General features: G+C 44.4%; 1 protein-coding gene across 8 annotated transcripts in view; it reads right to left on the reverse strand.

The window, feature by feature from the left end:
* Positions 1-1,052: 1,052 nt before the first annotated feature.
* ZNF385C (zinc finger protein 385C) overlaps positions 1,053-22,330 on the reverse strand; it is a 199,248-nt gene continuing 177,970 nt past the window's right edge. For 5 of the 8 annotated variants that reach the window (XM_061590903.1, XM_061590909.1, XM_061590911.1 and 2 more), the window contains exons 4-9: positions 22,164-22,274; positions 20,150-20,324; positions 18,627-18,968; positions 16,322-16,509; positions 14,319-14,432; positions 1,053-11,411 (exon numbers count right to left, since the gene is read on the reverse strand). In XM_061590903.1, coding sequence (XP_061446887.1) covers positions 11,190-11,411; positions 14,319-14,432; positions 16,322-16,509; positions 18,627-18,968; positions 20,150-20,324; positions 22,164-22,274 — 1,152 coding nt within the window. In that variant the 3' untranslated portion in view covers positions 1,053-11,189. The remainder of the gene's footprint in view (positions 11,412-14,318; positions 14,433-16,321; positions 16,510-18,626; positions 18,969-20,149; positions 20,325-22,163; positions 22,275-22,330) is intronic. The other 3 variants (XM_061590907.1, XM_061590904.1, XM_061590905.1) reach the window with 3 other exon arrangements.

The raw sequence follows: 22,330 nt of genomic DNA on the forward strand, positions 1-22,330 counted from the left end.
GAAGGAGGTTCCAAGGCCTGATGGGTTTACTATACCTACGTTCTGGATTGTACACGGAGAGGGGGTGCTCTGGTTTTAAACCCCCAGCTTCCTAGTGGACTTTTACTGGACTGCCTCAATATATTTTTAGCGCTCAAGGTCAAAAATCTCAACTTACATACACTAAAATGGGGCACAATGCAGCCAGACATTCACTTGTGCAACCTAAGAGAAATGAATTGGCACTAACATGCTCTTGGAACTATTCTAATTGCAAAGAGACTTACGTTGGAAAAACTTCCTGCTGCATTGTACCCCACAACTTGGATCTCCTCCTTAACGGCATTTAAAATCCACCACCAAGGGCAGCCACTTTCCTTGTCTCGTGGTAAGGCTGCCTCTCCTGCCACTACAACAGATAGTAGGATCCAATCAAAGTTTTATTCCTTCAGCCTATTAAGTGGGAATAATGGTGAGGGTCTCATGGGGGGGAGTATACATAGACAACTACATAAACTTAGAATTCAACCTTTCACCTTACATGCTGTTTTCTGTATCCAGAGGGGTTTTCTTTTATATAGGGGAGTGATCTCCCCCACAGCTACAATATGAAATGGTACAGTCGTTTTACCACCTCATTTCGCTCTTTGCATCAACCATAGGTTCAAGGTCTCTGCATTTTATCATGGTGCTCCTAGTTGCCTGTTTGCGGCAGAGAGTGAAAAGGATGCCAGCAAAAAGTGAGTAAACCCCAACAGTAACAGGCAACACTAACTCTCATGGCTATGTGAAGATCTGCTGATGAAATTCCAAAGCTCCAAAGGCATTTTGAGACGGCTGCCGGTCACTATGCCAGTCCAACTTGTGGAGGAGCATGCACAAAGGCTCTGTCCCGTCATCTGCCAACAAACCAATGAGCCGAGAGTTGTTCTTCATCCATCCGTGTTCTATTTATTGACCAAGTAACACAGTAGAGCAATGATTATCAAAATATTTTTTTACTTAAATCTCAACATTTTTTATATATTTATATATATATATAGTACATCAAAAATATACATTGAACCATCAGAGGGTGGAGTGGGGACAACATACTGGCCAAGTCCCTACATTTGCCTTGAGTTTTTCTTTCACGTTTATTTTAAAGGATTAAACATAGTTGCACATTACTCCCTTTAAAAAAAAATTACATTGGGGGTAGGGTGGGGCACGCACACTACTGAGAGCTATGGCCTATGCGCCCTACCTACCACCTGGAGTACATTATATGCTATTTTTAAAGGCATTAATGCTTTGGATACAAAGGAAAAGGACTATAGAAGAAAGCATCCACTGTGTTCCTAAAGCAGCCTCTTGCTATGTTATTATTAGCAGAAGGAATGGCTTCAAGGGGTTAAAGTGCTGAGTGTATCAAAACACCAGCGCCAGAGCAGCAGCGGAGTGCTGCTGCCTTTAGGCCAAGAGTCTGATTGGAAGGTCTTATGGCTTCACACAGTGGTAAGATAACACATGAAGCTGTAGGCAGCACCGCTTGGATCCAAAGTGTGCTCAACACTTGGTATGTGACTCCCTACATTTCCTAGGCCTACCAATGTGAGCAGGGCAATGAAGAGCGGAGGCAGGACAAACAATCCATGAGGCTAGGGTTGAAGGATTTTCAAAGAGAAGAAAAGGAAGCACAGGCATAGGAACAACTGGTTGGCAAGCCTAGGACTACTCAGGAAGAGAGGCACAGTGATGAGCTGCTACAGTCAGCTCAGAATCATGAGGAAGGGAAGCATGTTGATAAACCAACTGGAAGTGAACCTAAAACTATAAAGAAAGGTAAGGACAAATGATGGGCCGAACCCAGAACACTTTTTCAGGGAAGAAAATGGCTTAAAGGCCAGAGATTTTTGCCTCACTTCAATTTTATCTCCAATGCCGTATTTTATAAATGCTGACTGCTCTGTAAGATGCGTGCTATCAGAGGTGTAAATTTCTTCAGCTATTTTTGCAATCTAGCTTTATAAATAGCCCATCATGGGTAATTCTAGTCTGTAAATAGCTTAATACCAGGAATGCAAACATTTGACTTATTTGTGATCTACATGCTCTCTATTTGCCTGATGAATTATTTGAAACTCAGAAAGTTTGCATATTCCTGTACCAACCTAGGGATGCCTTCACATGTAAGATGGCAACAAGTGTGTGGAGACACACAGTAGGAAGCCCAAGCGAACTGTGTACCTGTATCATACACCCTGTTAAATATGTGTTTGTCAATGCATGCATTACAGGTACCTGTAAAAAATCTTCGGTGTGCACACTACAAATGTAGTGAGAAGTGACCCTAGGTTGGCTCAATAAAAGATACAATTTTACCTATTTTGTATCTCCAGAAAGGGAAGCACAGTGATGTACCATTGTAAAACTTGGAATAGAAAGCACAGTGATAGGCCAAATGTCAGGAGGGTTGAGACTTATACAGGAAAATAAACGGTAATGGGCTTATCTTAGGAGAGCCCTGAATTAAAAAGAAACAGTGACAGGCCAATGGGTTGGTGAAATTAGAGCCATACAAGGAGGGTGGCATCAGCTAAATCGACAACCTTACAGAAAGTTAGTGTTCAGGAACATACACGGGCCATTGTAAAAGGGAACCTACAACAGAAAGGCATCAGAAACTGAAGCTGATGCAACAGGAAATCAAGAATGTTGGGGAGTGTAGCAGCTGGGGATTATGTTTTCAATCAATTTGGCGTTTTGAGAGTATCATGCCACTGGTCACACTATAGAAACATAATACATTAATACCCTCCAAGTTTAGCAGGAGACCTTCTAGTTCTACCCGTGAGTTTTCCTCTCCTAAATTAAGTTAGACCCATTCTCTTAGTGAGGGCAATGCAATGCCATAGGGTGAAGCTGGCTTTCTTTCTTCATGCTATGTTATGGGCAGAGGGGTGGCATCTCATGACTGTGGTTAGAGTGTTGGACTATGACCTGGGAGACCAGGGTTCAAATCCCCACACAGCCATGAAGCGCATTGGATGACTTTGGGCCAGTCACTGCCTCAGCCTTAGAGGAAGGCAATGGTAAACCACCTCTGAATACCACTTACCATGAAAACCCAATTCATAGGGTTGCCACAAGTCGGGATCGACTTGAAAACAGCCCATCCAAACATCGCATAAATGAAGCAAGACTTCTGATCCCTGAATGTAGCAAAAATTTACAGACATAATTTTCTTTTGTGTTTTGCAACGTTTCCCTACAATAGTCACTGGGTGAGAAAATAAAACAAAAACATTTTATAAAGGCAAACACACAAAATAAAGACACTTTCTTTTTTTGTAGCAAGCTTGCCATGGCTGCAGAAATGGGTAGGTGGCGAACACCACAAAAATAGTATCCACACCCATAAGACTGTTTGGAGAGTTCACTGAATCATTATAGTATTGGCATCAAGGTACCAGTTCTCATGGACAACATTCCCACCATCACCACCACCTCCAATACTACTCTTCCCCTAGTAGATGGATCAGCTTCTTTGCACAAGTGGGTAAACTAGAGGTGGCTACCTAATGTAACATCAAAACAGACTCAATCCCCAAACAAATTAGGTGAAAATGTTTTATGCATTTACCTGTCATAGCTCTTCAAACTTTCTAGGGCTGGGGATAAGCTCTCCCAGTACTGAATTTAGTAGTTCTCTCTGCTTTCTTAGAAAATCTGCTAGCCCTCTATCTCCAACTCTGCTTTCTTCACCCTCTTCTGATGGGATGAGTAATCTCCAGCCTAATAAGGCCCAGCACAGGTCCCAATTGGGTCTGTGGGTCCATTTCCCCCATACCACACCCACCTGCTGCACACCTAGAGTTGTGAAGGCCTGGGAAAAAACCTTTCCCGCTCCAGTTTCCCTCCAAAATGTTCCAGCCCAAAAAAACAATAGAAAAATTGGAAAAAAACTATTTCCCGATTTCCCCCCATTTTTTTCTAGGCCTTCATACCTCTATCCACACCTGACACCTTATGTGACATCAGGTGTGGGGCAAGTGGAAATGTGGCTGCCAAGGAACAACTGGGAGTCTTCAAGTGCTTCCTATTGCTCCTTGGCAAAGGAGGATTGCTGTCAGTGCTGATCAACCGATCTGCGATAAAAGCAAGCCTGCATTCATTGGCTGCATAAGGGAGTTCCCCATCAGGAACTTCATAGCATACCTAGAGGGCTTCCTGTAAGTAAGTATGTTTGGTGCTTACAGGAAGCCTTCTGGGATCTGCACTTACAGCAAGCCCCAAAGCATAAATAACCCTTTGCCTGACTAGAATTGAAGCTGCCAATGCAAAGATCTTCATTCTAGGTACGGCTGAAGCCGTGGCCACACAGGATTTGGGGGTGGGGTGACACTTGGTGTTATTGTGATGTCAGACTGATAGGCCCCGCCTACCCGACAAAATGGCCCATGAGGGATCAGGGCGGTTAGGATTTGGCCCACAAGCCAGATCCTATTCCCCACCCCTGCTCCAACCCAACTATACAACTTTCTTTGTCCTATCAGTTTCTTTCTCTTGTATAGGATGAAGCATTGAGTTCTTTTGTACACTAGGGCAGCTACTGAGGGTTTGTCCACATGGAAACTCCCTCTGTTCTTGGATGAGCATTGCAGACACTTCATTCATGCCAACTGACACAATACAATACCAACATTGTTGATACATGTATCAGGAAAATCTGTATTCTTAGATGTACGGATTTTTCAGACTAAGGCATTAATCTGATCCTTTGTTGCCGGGTAGAGTGGGCTCATATCTGGTATTACATGCTGCATCTATTGCTGGAAGCAGAATCCGAAAGCCTCGTGGAATCTTCTGCAATGCCAGTGGGCCACTAAGGAGTGCCCCTTTAACTAGCCACCCTTCTCATCCAATTTACTGATTTTGCCTGTCCATATATAACCTATATAAGTCATCTGTGGCACTTTCACAATCTAGGAGTTTAATGTCCTAATTTACATTTTGCTTCCCTGGCCACCTGAAAGTGATTCTTACTTGACACTGGTGAGCAGGTGTGACTATTTAAAGGTATCTATTAAGTGTGACATGAAACTGTATGCCATCCTGGGATAATCTTGTGAGCAGCAGCTAAAAAAGGTAAAATTTTCACATCACACTTCACAGGGACAATGCACATATTTTCTCTTATATGGAGAAGGCGCAACTCTAGGTCTGCCACCCAATTAAAGAAAATTTAAGTCAAATATCAATTAAAAACACACACATTTGTGTGTGACACAATAGTTCTGAAGCAAAAAGCTGATTTTTTCCCTTAGATGATATACGTCTTGTAACAAACATAACCTTAGAAAGGGCATTCTCTCCTGTGTCTGAGAGAATGAGAAATACCTGTTCTAAAATGATGGCTGCCTTACAAATGGGTTTTTGTAAGCAGGGCCAGCCCGCCTATTAGACAAGGTGAGCCCCTTGCTGCAGGTAGCAGATTGGGAGGGGTGGTAGATCAATGTCCCCTGGCTTACCTGCCACTAGTGTCTTTGCCCACACACAGAGCCAGCCACTGCTGTTTTGCAGGCTGGCCAGCTGACTGTTATTGCTGTGATGACTGCTTAAGATTCTAGGAGTGCTACCACTATTTTGCCACTGCAGCCTGTCTTGGTCACCTGTGACTTGGTCTGAGGCAGGATCCTTCCTCAGAATGAGGCACTATGGGTGAGGTGGAGTGCCTGTTTAAAGTTTCACAATTTATTATTGTGAAAACTTTAAAAACTGTATTTGCTGATGTCACAGCAAAAACAGCAAAACTTTAAACAGTATTTGCCATTGCAAAGGTGCTCTCCAAGGCCACTTTGCCTACACCATATCACTGAGGGCGGATCTTATGTTCTTCAGAGTGAGACCAAAGGCAGCAGCAGCAGCAGCAGCAGCAGCGGATGCTGGAGGAGACTGTCATGATGCACACGGAGGCGGCAGCAGCTAGTGCACCTTGCCTCAGGCTGTGAAATGTATTCCACCATTAGTATAGTAACTTTTAAATCATTAACCTTACATGCCTTCTTCTCGATGTAGAGGAAAGCATGTCATGTATGGGACAGCACTCTTGATAAATACTGGAATGGTCTAGTCTGCAATAACTCAGGGCATTCCAGAGTATTGGCTGGGATGCTGGAGCAATGATGGCTCTATGTCAGTGGGGCAGTGGAATCCACGCTAGGTTTAGTCCAAACTTTCAAAGAGCTGCTTTGTTCAGACTAAAACACAGAGCGGATTCCACTGCCCCACTGACATGGAGCCATCAGCTGCCACTGTGTTGGAAGTGAATCTTTCATAAATACTACACTCCTCTACACTTGTTTAGGCTATCTTCCCAGCTACTACCGTTCTTGTTGCAACCTCCTATGTTTAATCTACCATATCCAGTGGCCCTGATCCAAGTAAAGTTAGTCATCATCACCAAGCCTGCAATCCTAAACAAAATTACTAGGAAGTAAGCCCCACTGAATACACTGTGACTTTCTTCTGAGTAAACATGCATAGTGTCATGCTAATTGAAACCAACAGAAACAGTTAGTTGTAAACAGCGATGGTTTTCAATTGGAATAACACATTGGATAGAACAGGGAATCTGGATCCAGAAAGAATGCATGGCTATGAACATACCGGGAAGGGGGGGTGTTCTATAAGGAGCTGCCACAGGATCCTCAGAACAAAAGTGTGATTTTATCCACCACTTTTTTTTAGGGGGAGTAGAGATTGAGAGGAATGCTTGAAATTAGCTGGAAGGATCTGGATGACTGCAAACTTTCTGCAGTCCCTATCTCTGTGTCTCTTTACCACCACACAGGTATGGTCTGCCCAAGGTTCACTGTATTCCACCCTAACCCAACTGTGACAAGATGCTGGTACTACAAAGAAACAACAGACAAACGCAAAGATCTAGACCCTGAGACTTCAAATGTGCTTCCTATAGCAACCATAACTCCATCTGGAGTCAAGCGAACCTGTCCCGGTTTCTTGAGCGAACATGTTTTAATTGTTTTTAATTCAGTGTGTCACAAATGGAAATTATTTTAGTGTCCTCCTGGGGGGACATTTTGCACCTGCAACAAGGATGTCACTACAGCAGGGAGACTATGGCCTTTTGCATATATGTATCTGCCACAGCCTCCCTCCTTGTCACCTGGGTAGAAACAAGCACAGTGCAGGAATCAGAAAAAGGTGTAGAAGCCAAAGAAGAAGTGAGCCACTCCATTAGTATTTTGCATAGATTGGAATGGTTCATTGCTTTATTGTGGCGTTCCAGCGGTGTCCATGAATATCCTTGGGGGGCAGCTGCTGGGTGTTTGCAGCAAGGGGTGACCTCAAGTTAATGGGTTTGTAAGACAAGTTTGTTGACACATCTTTCAAACACTGTCAAATAAAATACCGCTATTGTCCTCAAAAAATGTCATTGCATTGGATGACCCAGCACAGCAGACTCTTCAGAATTTCCACAGTGGCCAGGCCAGATGCCTTTGGAAAGTTCATAGGCAGGACATGAAGGTCAGGGTCATCCACACTTATTGTTTATCCTCAGTGTCTGGTATCCCCAGGGTCTAAATTAAGGACAGTCTTTAGGATTTATGGCACCCAAAGCAAGAAAGAGATTTTTCAGAAGAGTCAGTTTCAGTCAGGAGGACTGCCCAGCACTTGAGTGCTGCTGGCTTGTGGAGTGGGGCCATAGCTTAAGTGTGAAGCCCATGCTTGCTAAGTGTAATGTGCCAAGTTCATTCTGCCATCTCTAATTAAAGGAGCTTGAGTGGACCTCTGTCCGAGACTAGGGAGAGTTTGGAGAGCTGAGTGGCCAGTCACAGGAGACAGGGCTAGGCTAAGTGAGGAGGTAGACAGAGAGCATAGCAGGAGGGGATCTACCACTTGGCTGGGAAGTGGGTGGATGGGGAAGATGCAGTGACAAGGTGGGGTAGGGCTTGGGCGCAGAGGGAGGCTGCAGGACCAGGTGGATAGGACTGCTGGAACCCCATAGCTTTGGGTCTGGTCTCTTGATTCACCTGTCAGTTTGTGGCACAAGTACCACTTTTTGCTCTTCAACAAGGTCTGCTGATGCTCCAATCAAGGGGAAGAGACTATATATATATCTGTATGTGCAAGTTTGTGTGTGTGTTTTAGGGCTCTCTCTCTCTTTACTACAGGATTGTCTGGCTAATTGAAAAGGATTTCTGATACTGTTCATGTCCCTGTATTTTGTAGGATGAATACAGTTTACCAAGTGGTAATTTTACTATGATGTGCTTGTCATCAGTTGGTATAGTGGTTGCTTGTATTGTCCTGCCAAGTGGTGGGGAAAATTTACCAAGCCCTCTCCTGTTTCCAAGATCCGATGGAGAAACGTGCCAAGTGCTAAGATGATACAGACAACCAACCATTAACCAAGTGGTTACATGCACACTGTTGTACCTTGTACATGGTCACTTGTATTCATCCATATTGACTTCAAAAAGGATCTTACATTTTTTCACATGGCCCCCTTAAATAAGATTATTTTTCCTGCCTTGCTTTTCCAGGAGTATCTGAAAGCAATCTTGCAGAAATCCAGAAAATAATGCACAGTATCTTCTCAAACTGCCAAACAGACCTGTGCAAGGGGAAAAAGAACAAATTAAGACTGATTCCAATGTAATGCTTAGTGTCCATTCCCCCAAACCTGTGCACTGCCAATACAATATATATTTTTCTATTTTCCTTTGGGCATTAGCTTACAACTAAAAGCAGGCAACCAACATTTCCTTCCTCAGCAGATGGATTTTGTTCTTGCTTTGTACTTTCTGATTGCCGTAATTTCGGCACACACACCCAGGTCAAATTGCTATTGATTCTGGAGGGTTCTCCCTTCGCCTTCCTGACAGCATATGGTCTGCTTCACTTGCTAAAATAATCTGGAGCTTTGTGCTTTATAGGTACCTAATTCCAGTTTATGGTATGGATTGTGCAGGCTGATGTCCTACCTTGTGGCACAGAATCAATCTTATGATTCTATGCATGGCCGGTGCCAGGCATGCTGAGGCCCTTGGGCACCAGTCTACCCCGGGCCCTGGCACCTGCATGCATGCCCCACCTACCTTTCCCTTGAAGTGAATGCTGCCCACGCTGTGCGTTTCCCTAAGGGGCTGATGCCTCTGCCGCCATGTTGGTTGATGGCACGCATGTGTGCTACGTGCATTGCGGGTCTGCGTGGTAGTAGGGGGTACCTGGGAGCTCCCTCTCTGCGATCTGCAGCAGGGTCGGGAGCTGACGCTGCCACAGATTGTGGGAGCGCTACCCACCCACACCTAAGGAGGGGCCCTTCAGGGGCCCCTCGGCCAGGGCCCAACCTGGCCACCCTCTGGCGCCAGCCCTGATTCTATGAACTCACTGGCTGATGTTTACAGTGAGCCTGAAGTATCCAGGGATCTGACTTCAGCTCCCAGGATTTTCTAGGAATAAGCTGTATGAGTCACCCATTTGTGTTAAGTGTTTTCAAGCATGTTGAAGGAATTGCTTTATTTCTTTATTATTAAATTTATATCCCATGCTTCCTCCCAGAGGGAGCCCAAAAAAGATCTATGAAGGATACAAAAACATTACATTGGAACTGGTTCTTGGTAAGGTGTTCCCAAGAGTAGCCTTCTATTCACTGGACTCTGCAAACAAAAGCAGAGATCCAGGTATCCCCATACGTCAACAATATCTGCTACTTAAAATGCTCCCTGACATTCATCTTTCAACCAAACCTCCTTCCCCAGCTAAGTGGTGTCCAACTAGACCCCACTAGGGGGCTGATCCACATTACACTGGCATTAATATGCAAAACATCCAAGGGGAAACTAGCATCTCCAAGCACTCAAGGACATGTGGTAGACATTTATGGCTCCCTGGTATACATTCACTGTGTGTTTACAGGCCTTTATGTTCCCTACACGTTCTGCAATGCTCACCACAGTTAACACTGTTGTATGTGTGACAAACGTGACTGCCACGTAAAGTAAGAATGGGCCTAACTGCTGAGAAGATCCTGGCTCTGGATCCCTCTCTCCCAAAACATATCTAAATCCAACTCTCTTTCGAAAGCTGTGGATACATTAAAAAAGCCAGTTTTGGCTTACCTTGCCCCTACAACTTACGCAATACTCCTCTCTCTCTCTCACTCGCACATACATACACACACACGCACACTAACCCAGAGCAGAAAGCAGAATCTTGGATTTCCAGCTCCTCAGCTGAAAATCATTTGGTCATTTTAAAACTTTTTTTAAAAAGGTTTTTTCCACCTGGGGTTGAACATTAAGGCTTGAGATGGTGGAGAGGATTAACTCATGCTACTTTTGTGTGTATGTGTGTCAATAACTTCATCGGTATGGGAGGTACCTTCTTTGTGCACACCCTCAATTCTTCTTTGTCTTTCTACTCACGAACCAGCTTCCTTCACTACTATAGGAATATTTTGGCACCTCTCTTTGAAAGGAGAAAATTAAATCTTGAAGAGCCTCAGGGCCAAATAGATATGACATGGGAGTTATGTGACCGGAACTCCTGGAGTCTTTTTAATTTCAGAAAGCAGCAGTGGGGGCAGGAAGCGACCTGGATCAGGGTCATGGCATGGAGAGAGCAGAACTAGCACTCCCCTTCCCCAATCTAAAGCTGACCTCCCCACAGTAGCTTTTTGAAAAAGTCAGGCGTTCCAATCCCACATCACAACTTCTCTGGCCCTCTAGTTATCTACATCTCAGTTATCCACTCTCAAATTCCCAGTTACTGGAACTCTCGTGGCTCCTGAATCACAAAAGCCCTCTGTAAATGGCACTTCAAGGTGTCCAGACTTCTAATTTCCCAAATGTTTTTGACATGTTCCCCACCCAGCCATCTGGACAAGTGGGACTGTGCTCTGGGGTGAATGACAAATGCCAGAAAGCCTGGTGCATTGTAGGACTGCCTGAAATGAGGAGGGATGAGAGCTTGGATGGGTGGAGGGGGATTCTCTCTCACTCCAAAGTGTAATTGAGATAATGACACAGGTGGAAACCCAGATAAAAATAATGGTGCTTAAAAGAAGGTTTTTGGATTTGCCTTTGCTCAGAGGACAGTCCGATTAAGACACCTTCCCTCCACAATTTCCCCTGTACTGCTTTCCCTTGATCTTTACCACATTGGTTAACTAACTGAACCAAAAACAGTGCTGAGGTTCTCTAATAGGGGGCAAAGACGATGGGGCCTGTAGCTGCTCGCACAGGGCCTGGAGGGGTTCGGAAAAGCGCTGGTCCAAAGATGGGAGCTTGGAAGAGGGTAGCGGCGGCTGGTCGGAGTGTAAGCGGACTGGGCAGAGCACACATGGTGGCTGGGGTGAGGGGGCCCGGCAGGAACCGTGCAGCCAAAGTCTTCGTAAGGTGCTTCTGCAGAGCCAGTTTGGACTGTGGGAGGAAGAGAAGGAGGGAGGGTGCAGAGACACAGAGAGAGAGATACACACACTACGTGAACCAGCAAACTGCAAAGGAGAGGGGAAACACAGACTATTATGGCTTTAAATCTCTGATTATGTTCAGCTAGGCCAAGGTAGGCCTCAAGACCAGAATCTGTTTTGAAAGCCCTGGCTCAGCCCTGGAAGATGTGAACTAACAATAAAGCCAAGAGTGTTCCTGAGCACATACAGAGATCAATTCTGCCATACTGAGCAAAAGGGAAAACCCTCACCACATATGAGACTGTGGACTTGGCTTCCAATTCTATGCTGTAACGTCTGAAGCAAAGTCTCAAGCCCTGACAAAACTCTCTTTAGGTTCCTAAAAACCTAGTAAATTACTGAGAATTTACTCGCAATCTCATTGTTGCCCTGGACCCCGGATTCAGGTTATAGTCAATACATCCCAGCCAATAACATTGGATCCCTCCACCCCCTGCAATTCAAACAAACGTGGATAAAATGTGCCTTCCTACAATTTGATATCTAACATTTAATTTGTGATTTAAAAATCTGATTTTAATCAAAGATTAAAGCAAAGAGTCTCAAACATCCAAGAGTTGGTATGCTTCTTTACTTTTAAAGGCAGACTTCACTGTTACTCCTGCAAAGTTGTAACTTCTAAAGTGGTCAAGAATAAAAATTATCCACCTGCTGTGTTTCTGCATGTGTTGCTTCCTACTCTAGGCTTGACTGCTGTACAGGAGGGGACAAGCCCAGAGCAGCAACTCATGTAGAGATATAATAGGCAGCCCCGTCTAAAGGCATGTACTTCTGCTGCATCTCTGCACAGAATGATACAATCACGGCAAGAACTGAGGAACTGAGTTGTCAAACCTCAATGACAGAGCACATGCTTTGCGTGCACAAGGTCTCAGGTTCAATCCCTGGCATCTCCAAATACGGTTCCAGGGAAAGGCTCCTGCCTGAAACCCTGCGGAGCTGCTGCCAGTCAGTGTGGACAATAATGAGCTTGCTGGACCAGTCATCTGACTTGGTATAAGGCAGCCTCCTGTGTTCTTAGCAGTTATTGCAGTTTGGGGAATGCTGAGTGGAATGAGGCAAGGCCAGAGCAGTAAATCTTCCAGAGATGGAGCAGGCAGTGGTTGGGCATTTTGGGCTCACGTGAGCTTTTCATTATCTAATACGTTTCTTACTTGCGGCCCACTAGCAGTTGTTTTACTGCATGCTAGTGGCTCCCAAACATTGCTTGAGAATGCCTGGGTTAGATATCATTGTTATATGATCTTCTAATTTCCCCGCTGGATCAGACCAAACACAGCCCAGTTAGTACAGTGCTCTGTCTCCAACCATAAAGAAGCCACGTGCAAAGGCCAGGTGGGGTGGGGGCAAGGCTCCTGTATCTTTAACAGCTAAGGAAACAAGGGAATTTCAGCAGATGCAGCTCTCCTTAACCTTGTAGAACATGCTGTATCTGCTGAGATTTCCCACTTCCGCACAGCTATTACAGCTTCTACCCAGAGATGCTCAGACGGTGGCAACAAGAGAATGGGCCTTTTCTGCCCAGTTATGGAATGCTTGGTCCAGGGAAGGTTGCCTGGCACTGACTCTGACATCGTTTTAGCATCAGGTGAAACTGTGCATTTTTCTGGGCATTTGAACAATATTAATGGCCCAGCTTTTAGTGGCTGTTTCTGGTGTAGTGTTTGTTTTTGTGTTGGATGGCTGGATATTCTGATTTTCAGTTGATTTTGGATGAACACTTTTATTTGTATTGTTTTTATAGCTATTATGTATTTTTGAATTTTACTTTTCTTCTAAATTACTTTGTGACTCCTTTTGGTTGTGTGAAGCAATATATAAAAGTAATGAACCAAACGAAAACTATTTTAGATACTGAAACCGTGTCATTTTTTTTTAAAAAAAGCAGAGCACAATGTAGGTATCCACCCTTTTGCTATTGGTTCCCAGCAGTATCCTCTCTCTTAAACATGAAAGTTCTACTATTAGATAGCCACTAATGGTTTTATCCTCCCTGAAGTTGTCTAATCGTTTTAAAACAGCCATCAGTGCTGGTGGCCATCACCAGGCCAGGCACCAGCAGACAGCCAAGTTGAGCACTGCCCAAGGGCTCCTGCAACTGAGAGGGGCCCTTGCTGCTCAGGCTTGGTAGGTGTAGCTCCCGCTCCACGCTAGGATAGGGTTGTGGAGCATGTACCCCACAACACGATGCTGGAGCGGATTACTAAGTGGGAGCCACATTCCTAGGCAACACTATGCCGCCACCTGGCCGTGCTATTTCCCGCATCAGCGTGCTACGCATGCAAGCTTGCCATAACCCAAGAAGGCAACTGGGGCATCAACCCCCCCCCCCATCTTGGGTGATGGCAGGTGTGTGTGCACAGCTGGTTAGTGTGCTGACACAACCAGGCCTATTCAAGCCCTTGGCAGTGGCAGTTGCGTCACTGTGTTGTTGCCACCTTCGAGGCCCTGCTGCATTCTGGTACCCAAGGGCTCACTGTAGTCTGGTGCTGGCCCAGGCCATCAAAACATCCTGCTGCAATTAATTCCATTAAATTCTTTATGCACTGCTAGAAGACAGAGAAAAGGAAAAGGGTACACTGGGATTTGTAACTCGTTGGCCTGTTGTCAAGCGCTCTATTGCTGAACTAGTGCCCTCCTCTCATGTATACTGTTCTCTCTCTCTAATTCCAAATGTTTCTACTGGCAATACCTGCAGTTTCGCTGTAGCCTGTTCAGCACCTAGACCTAATTCTCAACAGACCAAGAAGGTGCTTAGGCTCCCCAGATTAAATCAGCACCCAGGGGAAACTCCACCCTCTCTTTAAGAGATCTCCAATAAGCCATGCAGTTGGCTGGCACCTTTGTTGATAAGTACCTTCAGAATACTCACTGCCAGGGCCGTGTTCTTCTGCAGCTTGCTGTACGGGCTGTATTTGGGCTTTGGTGGCTTTCCTGCCAGCCTGTCCTTGTGCCGCCTGCTGTTCATATGCTATGGGTGGAGAAATAAAAACTCTCAGAGTTACTAATTAAATAGTAGGCCTAGGATCCTGTCAGCCTATCCTTGTGCCGCCTGCTCTTCATGTGCTATGGGTGGAGAAATAAAAACTCTCAGTTCCTAATTAAATTGCAGGCCTAGAATTTCCCTCCGAAAGTGTAATCTAGTTCAGAGTTGGATAGAAGATCAACTGAGGTCCATTGTTAGACCACTCATCAGTGCAGAACCTGTGGCCCTGCAAATATTGTTGGGCTTCAACCCCCCCATAGTCCCTAAAGTTGTATTGGAATTGCTTTATAAGATGTTGTTAAAGCTTAGTTTTAAAGATGCTTTTAAAGATGTTTTAATATGTTTTTAAAGATGTTTTGTTTTAATATATTTTAAAGTTTGTATTTAAGATGTTTTAGAGTTGTTTTTAGTGTTTTGTTTGCAGCCATGGGCTCCTTCTGGGAGGAAGGGCGGGATATACACATGTACAATATTAGAAGAAATTCACACTAAAATGCTGAATTTCATTAGGACATCTTTTTTAAAAAATCGGAAACTGGAAATGTGGAGAACTGAACTTCAGAGTGGAAAAATGGAAGTGAAACCAGAAACGATGGATTGTTCCAATCCCAGTTGCATGTACCATTAACCCTAACAACCCTTCTTGGACTGGAAAGGCCATTCTTGGGGTGTTTTCTAGAGAGCAAATATGCATTTGAAACCGCAATGGGGAAAAGTTGCTTTAGCGGCTATTTGAAGTACAGAAATGCAGGGTGGGAAAATGAGTGTTCTTCTTTGGCAATCCTGATTGCACCTCCAAAAACAGCTTTTCTTGTGTAAAGCAGATCAGAAGGTTGATATTTTATGTATCTGCATGTAACTTTCTGTTTGGTACCAATTCAAATGGGTTAAATCTATGGATGGGGGAGAAATTTAATTCAGTTTGCATTTAAAGCCAAATCCATCAAATCCATGTTTTCCAGAACAATATGAGAACCAAAACAAAGCCATCCTTCAAAATTTGCACTTATCTGAATTTTGTGATGCAGTTCTCCAACCAAAAGGTGTTTACAAATATACATATATTAGGGGGAATAGTGCACAAAAATGAACATATTCATGAAAACAACATACCAAAATGCATTATATTAGGAGACATTTCTGACAAAAAATGTGTACATTAATCAAAACTGCATACAAAAATGTGTTTATTAGGAAAAAAATGCACTAAAATGCTGAAGAATTTCCATGAGGATTTTTTTTTTAATTGTCAATTGCTACAGAAATGAGAACTGAATTTCAGATTGGAAAAATGAGAGAGACCTGAAACTGACAGATTCTTCTGTCCCTAGTTAAATCTAATGAAATTTCAGCTTACAGTGACATTTCACCTCTAACTTCACTGAGCATCGGAATTAGGGCTCAGCCAAAACTGGAGAAAGATGCACTTTTTGCAGACTCTTCTGGCAATAGCTAAAATGCTCCCTTTGTGAGTTTTGGGGAGTAACATCTAAGGAGGTCAAAAGTGCTTTCACATTTGAGTGACAACCATGAGATGCAGAATCATTGCTTTAACACTGAAATACCTTTGTTTTCTTCAGGGGAAGTTATGAAATGGCTATGTAGAGTGCTGATGTTTACATGATCCCCAACTGGCTGGAATCACTCAAGGAACCCTAAAATAACGGAAGCAAAGCAGCCACGGGGGGGGGGGTAGCAATGGCTGTGAATAGCCCTGAATAGCCAAGAAGAAAGTTTCATTTGTGGATTTTTTTTCCAGGCAAGATATTTGGGTCCCCTAAATATGCTTCTCACAGCCCTCATCATAAAACTATGGCCAATCAGACCAGCTGAAGGAGAAAGCCTTTCCTACTTAGACCATTCTGCTTGCTTACCTGATTGAGCTGGGTTTCTGAGTTGACAAAGATCTCGCACACCTGGCATTGGAAGGCCTTGTTTTGGATGCTAAGTCTGCCTTTGCTGCCAATCCGCTTAGGCTTGTGCCCCACTCGAGAGAGGATCTTCCCCCTGCCTCGCCTTGGCAAAACTGCCTGGCCTTCTAGCATAGACTTGTGCTTTGCTCCTGAGAAAGAAAGAGAAGATGAGTTAAAGCAGCAGCAGCAGTGACCACTTGGCTCTTGCATACTGCTAAGTGTGAGGGTTTGGAGGATAAGAGGTAAGTATGGTGTCAAAGGGTATCAGAATAAATGCAGCTGTATAGGAAAAAAAAATCTCCCCACTGCTGCTGCAGTGGAAATGTTAGCCCTAGTCAGTGCTTTCTTAGCCAGTCTCCTAGGGTTATCGACTAACTCTCATTGGCTCTGCATAGCAGTGAATGCATTACGGTCTGAAAATTAAGGGTGCAATCAAATCTGTTTGTCCTTTGTTATTCCATTGAGAGAAAGGTCTGCACAGAATTTAAAAGCAACTTATCGACTAAGAAATCACAAAGAAGCAAGCAAGCAAGCTTTCCAAGTTCATAAAAATTCTTCATCAGGCTAGACACAGCGAAAAAAAAAAGAAAAAGAGAATGGTGGTGGAAGAAGAAACAGATGTTACTAACCATGACAAAAAGCCCAGGTCTGCAGCATGGAATAGTTTTAGACAGTGGAGGCTGGACTGCTAGGGCGAATGGGGCACTGACCCACCAATCTCAGTTTGCCCTCAGCCAGCCCTCACCCACCTTTTTTACTTACAAGCAGACCAGGGGGTGGAATTGCCTGTCAGCTTTCTTAGTCTCATTGTTGCCTTTTGTAGAAGTCAGCAGGGAGGAGGATGTGGCAAAACGAGAATTAGTTAGCTCTGTCTGTCATTGGCTCTGGCTCCACCTACCGTTGGCCTCCCTGCCTTCCGCCCTATCAGTCCCAATGGGCACCAGCCACCACTGGTTTTAGATGGAATGGAGATGGTGTTAAAAGAGACCTACAGCTTGTTGCAAGAAGATCTCAGGTTGCACAGTAGGCTACAGGAAAAGAAAAGCATAGCTACTCTTTCTCATATTCAAAATATAAATGTCAGACGTTTTTGTCTGATTAGAATCTGGAATTCCAACTTGAATCTCCAGTCATCAAAGAGCTATTGGTTATGAAGATATTTGAAAATATGTAAGTGGCAGTCTTGCAAATAAGTCCTCAAAAGTTACTAGTCAACCCACACTTACCCATGAAGTTATCTGTGGCTAAAAATGAAAAAGAACCAGTTGCTATCAAGTTTCCCTACCTAGTCACCTGGAGGCAACTCTTACTCACCTGAGGCAAATTGGTGAGTGGCTATTTCGAAGCCTGGGAGGCAGCACAGCAAAAGACTGCTGTGTTCAAGGCAGGAGGTTTCTGTGCTCTTTTCCACTCTCACAGCTTTCATGTCACATTTTCCACTCCAAATACAACCTACTGAGTTTCTCCGTATGTAACATTAAACCATAGTTTAAAATAAACTATGGTTTAACAAGCCCAAGCACTTTGCTCTTCCTCTGTGCCACCCAGGGGAGGAAACAAGCCAGGAACAAGACAGAGTCTGGCGTGATGTTACACATCAACTCAGTCTTGTGGTTTGTTTATCTCCAAAAAAACCACAAGTAGAAGCCAAAGTTTGTTCTTATGTTTGTCAAACCATAGTTTATTTTAAAGGTTGTATACGAACTGGACAGTTGTCTGCTAACATCCCCAAATCTTCTTCTGCACTGCTGCATGCCCCAAAATTGTAAACTGAGCCAAACTAACTTTCTGAACAGAATACACAGTTATTGATGAGGCTATTTGCCTAAAATTATGTAAATCAGAATCCTTTAATTTTAGCACAAAAGCTGGGTTTCCTTGATGTAAAATTTGGTGAATAGTTTTTGTTTTTAGTGGGGAAATCTGGAAAAATATGGGCTTAAAGATAGGTCTACATTTTTACCAACCTCAGATATCACAGTAAACTGATAGCAATATGCTATACCCTCAGGCTGTGTACAGATAATTATTTTTGTGCAGCAAGAAGAATAACTCCCCTCCTCTACTGCTACCATGGCACTCACTCTTTTAACATCAGTAGCTAGATAACTATACAAACACATTTGGCTGTGAATCCTCATGGACTGCATGCAATAGGCTCCAAACACACAAGAGTATATTATGGCAGTGCTGGCTATACTTTGCATAGCTAGTTTGAGCTTTTCCAGGATTTAGCTTGATGCAAGCCCATGGAGAGCTTCCTTACCAGAGTTGTGAGCATCAAGCTGAGAGGCAGAGTTGACTGTCACCTTGCAAGTGGGACAGTATAAGTGCTGTTTGTTTTTCTTCCCCTCTTTCTCCATGTCTGATACTGAGCTGATAGGTCTGTCCGATTCAGTGGCTGGAGTTTCTGCTCCAGGTGCTGCAGAGGATGATGCCACACTTGCAGTGTCTGGAGCTCCTTCCGAGGGCTCTGAAGCGGGTGGGGAGACCAGGGAAAGAATGCCACTACGTAGCTCTGCAGTTGACTCCTCTACAGGGGACATCAGCATGAGGCTGCAGGGCTCTGCCGTTGGCTGGTTCAATCCCAGCAGGCCCTTGGATGGTGCTAACAAAAAGAACAAATGTTTTATTTTTGTTTGAAGGATGTTGCTGTTTCTGCAGATCATCAAAGCCTTCAGATGACTAACATTTACTTCCATTACAGGAACACCTTAACTGAGATTACTCTTCCACAATACTGCATGCATTCGGTCCCCAGCACCTTACCAATTCTTCTGGCTTGCAAATGGCAGCTGCTATCCATACTGCAAAGCTCATTTGGTGATCCCTCTCTTCCTGTCCCAAGAACAACTGCTACCTTCTCTAGATGGGATCTTGGCCACTAAAGAGTCAGGAACACAGAAAGCTGCCCTATACTGAGTCAGACCATTTGCCCATCTAGCTCAGTACTGCCCACACTTTCTGGCCGCTGCTCTTCAGGGTTTCAGACTGGGGACATTCCCAGTCTTACCTGGAGATGTTGGGGACTGAACCTGGGACCTTCTGCATGCAAAGCAGATGCTCTACCACTGAGCTATGATCCTTCCCTACAGTGTCCTCTTCTCAGCTGATCATCTTCAGAGGCCCAGGTCCTCCTGAAGTTGGTGAGTGATGAAAGAGGGGCTTTTTCATCCATATCTGGAATGACCTCCTCATAGGAGACCTGTCTAGCATTAAGTGTGATGTCCTTTCAGTGCCAGCTGACATCAATTTATTTGCTCTGGCCTTTGCCTTCTTCTCTGTGACAGCCCTTCAGGTATCAGGAGGCCTGATGTCATTCATTCATTCATTCTCTCTCTCACACACACACCTTTAAAGTGGCAGATAAGGACCAGATTGGGACTGTGGATGGTTGGGCTAACGGGGAAAAGGTTTGCCTACGCCATTTTCCGACTGAAAAAATCATCTCTCTTTCAGAGCTGCTATTTGTAGCTTCCAAGGGCAAACCTCCCGCTAGAAGTGGTTAGCAGCTTGCGGGGAGGGATTTTCAGTGGAAAAATGGTGCCCTCACTCATTGTATTTCTGATCCAAAAAGGGGGTGGGGATACACAAGAGATAAAGTGATGTGTTCAATGTCATGTCTAGTTTGACTAAAACTAACTAAATAATCCTCATATACCATCTTATGTTGCCTTAAAAATGCAGCCAGATTCTGACTCAATCCATTTTTCAAGTGGAGAGACTTTCCACAATCTCAGAGTGCCTCCTCGTAGGCCAAAAAGCAGCACTTTGCAGGCAGCCACTGACCTGCATTGCCGTTGCTGGTGTCTCCGCTGAGGTCAAGTGTGGTGTTAAAGTCTGCAGCTGGTTTGTCTTGGCTGCTGCTGCGACTGTCAGCTGTCTTTTGCTTGCTTTTCACTGCTTCAATGGCTTTGAGTCTCCGGGCATGCTTATGGCCTCTGTAATGTGCCTCAGCTTGATTCTGAGAGATACAAATACGGGGATGGTGTGTGAAAAGAGGGAAGAGTGGTATTAAAAGGCCATTCTACATTTTGTAATATCAAAGAAAGGCTGTGACACAAAGTCCACTTTTTAGCTGGTGGAACTGCACTTCAAAGATGGGTTTATCTTGCTGTTGCTATAGTAGCTATCTCTCTACCACCTTGCCGTCTCCCCCCCATTTATTCTGAGGTGTTGAAGAACACCACAGCAGAAGAAAATTTGGATTTTTACCCCCTGCATCAGTTTGTGTGCACAGTCCCTTCCCAACCCTGGAAGGAAACGTCCTTGGAAAAAGCAAGAAGGGTCCAGGCCATTCAGCAGGTGGAACAACAAAACTGACCATGTCAAATTCTCCAAAAGTGAACGTGACCTAGACTTGCTTTTTAAGCGCAATGAGGATAAAATGTGGCGTTAGGGATTCTTCCCACAGTCTAAAGACATTTCCCCAAGGGAAAAAAAAGTGATGGAAAATTAGTGCTGGGAAGAGTTCCACATGCCTACCTCCTCATTCTGTGTGCACTGCAAGGGGTCTGCAGCCCCCTCTCCCTCAAACATTATGCAAGCTAAGATGAACTGCTGAGTAGCACCCTCATTTTAATTCAGACTGGATTTAAGTTTCCATGAATTTGCCGCAGAGCTATTCATTCTAGCGACAATGGGGAGAATTGTCTCTGACTGCTAAACACACAAGCGTTGGGGAGGGGGGCACTCAGCATTCTTTTGTATAATTTTTTAAAAAAAATTATCAGCATTGCACAGGCAGGGGACATGAAGTGTGTGTGTTAATTTATTCAACCTTCCCACAGAAAGGTGGAGAAGGATAAACACACACACACGAGGCCTGCCTGCCTGTGAACATACATGGCATGTTAGACATATACCCTGGGGAGTGACAATAATAGATAGTTAAGTCCTTCTCCTCCACCACCACCTAAAGGATATATATTTAGCTATATTATTTTATTTTATATGGTGAAGCTGTCCGCTGTATGCATTCTGTTTGAAGCGTCACATTTTTATTTTCTTTTGCCCAAAAGCTCCTTTTGAAACAAGCAATGGGTTGCATTTAATCAGAGACAACGTGCCTTATCTCCACTTTGCCAGGCAACGAACAATGCCAGGAATTGAATTATATGGGTGTGCAGTGAGAGGGAGGGAGAGGGTGAAAATTGTCAGAGTATAACATGGGAAGCTTATAGCAAAAAAAGCAGGGGATGGAGGGGCAGCGGGGTGGAGCCAAGAAAGACACACTGCTTTGCAGGATGACCACAGTATAGCATATAGCAGAGAACTGAAGGTCACCTAGCCTGATTGTGAGGCCCGGGTCCTGAACAGTCTAGGGCAGGGCAAGGCAACAAGAAGAGGAGTAGCAATGCAAAAGCTGATTTGTATCTTAGAAGATGAGAAGGGAGCGAGTCTGAACCAGAAGCTTTTACAGGGGCAAAAGAGCATTGCTATATGCACTGTGGCCTATTGGCAGTAAGAAGCTTCCTTGGCTAGCTCTCTGCTGCAGTTCCTTCCTTTTGCCAGAGCCAAGTAATGCCACCCAGGCTGAAAAGAACATGAGAGTGTGACTACACAAGCATCCTTGCCAGTGGTGGCTGGTGGCTCCATGTCAGTGGGGCAGTGGGATCCACTCTAGATTTTAGCCCAAACTTTCAAGAAGCTGTTCAAGGTGCTGTGCATCCTTTCCATCAGCATTTTCTTTGCTTGAATTTGAATTTGAAGGATTGGTATGTGGGGTGAGTCTCCTTCTCTCCTGACACATCCAAGTTGCCCACCCACCTGCCTATCCCAGCTCCAGAGGGGTAAGTCTTACCGCAGAGTTGAATCTGAGGTGGCAAATATTGCAAGAGATGAACTGCTTCTTCTTGAGTAGATTGGGGACACCAAAAGTGTGGTTGATGACTGCTTTCTGTACTGGATCCATCTGGAAAGGAGTGTTTGGAGAAAAACAGACTTGAATTAACCCTATGCTTCAGAGAG

Source organism: Rhineura floridana, chromosome 11, assembly GCF_030035675.1.
Source record: "Rhineura floridana isolate rRhiFlo1 chromosome 11, rRhiFlo1.hap2, whole genome shotgun sequence".
In the NCBI taxonomy this organism is placed as follows: Eukaryota; Metazoa; Chordata; class Lepidosauria; order Squamata; family Rhineuridae; genus Rhineura; species Rhineura floridana.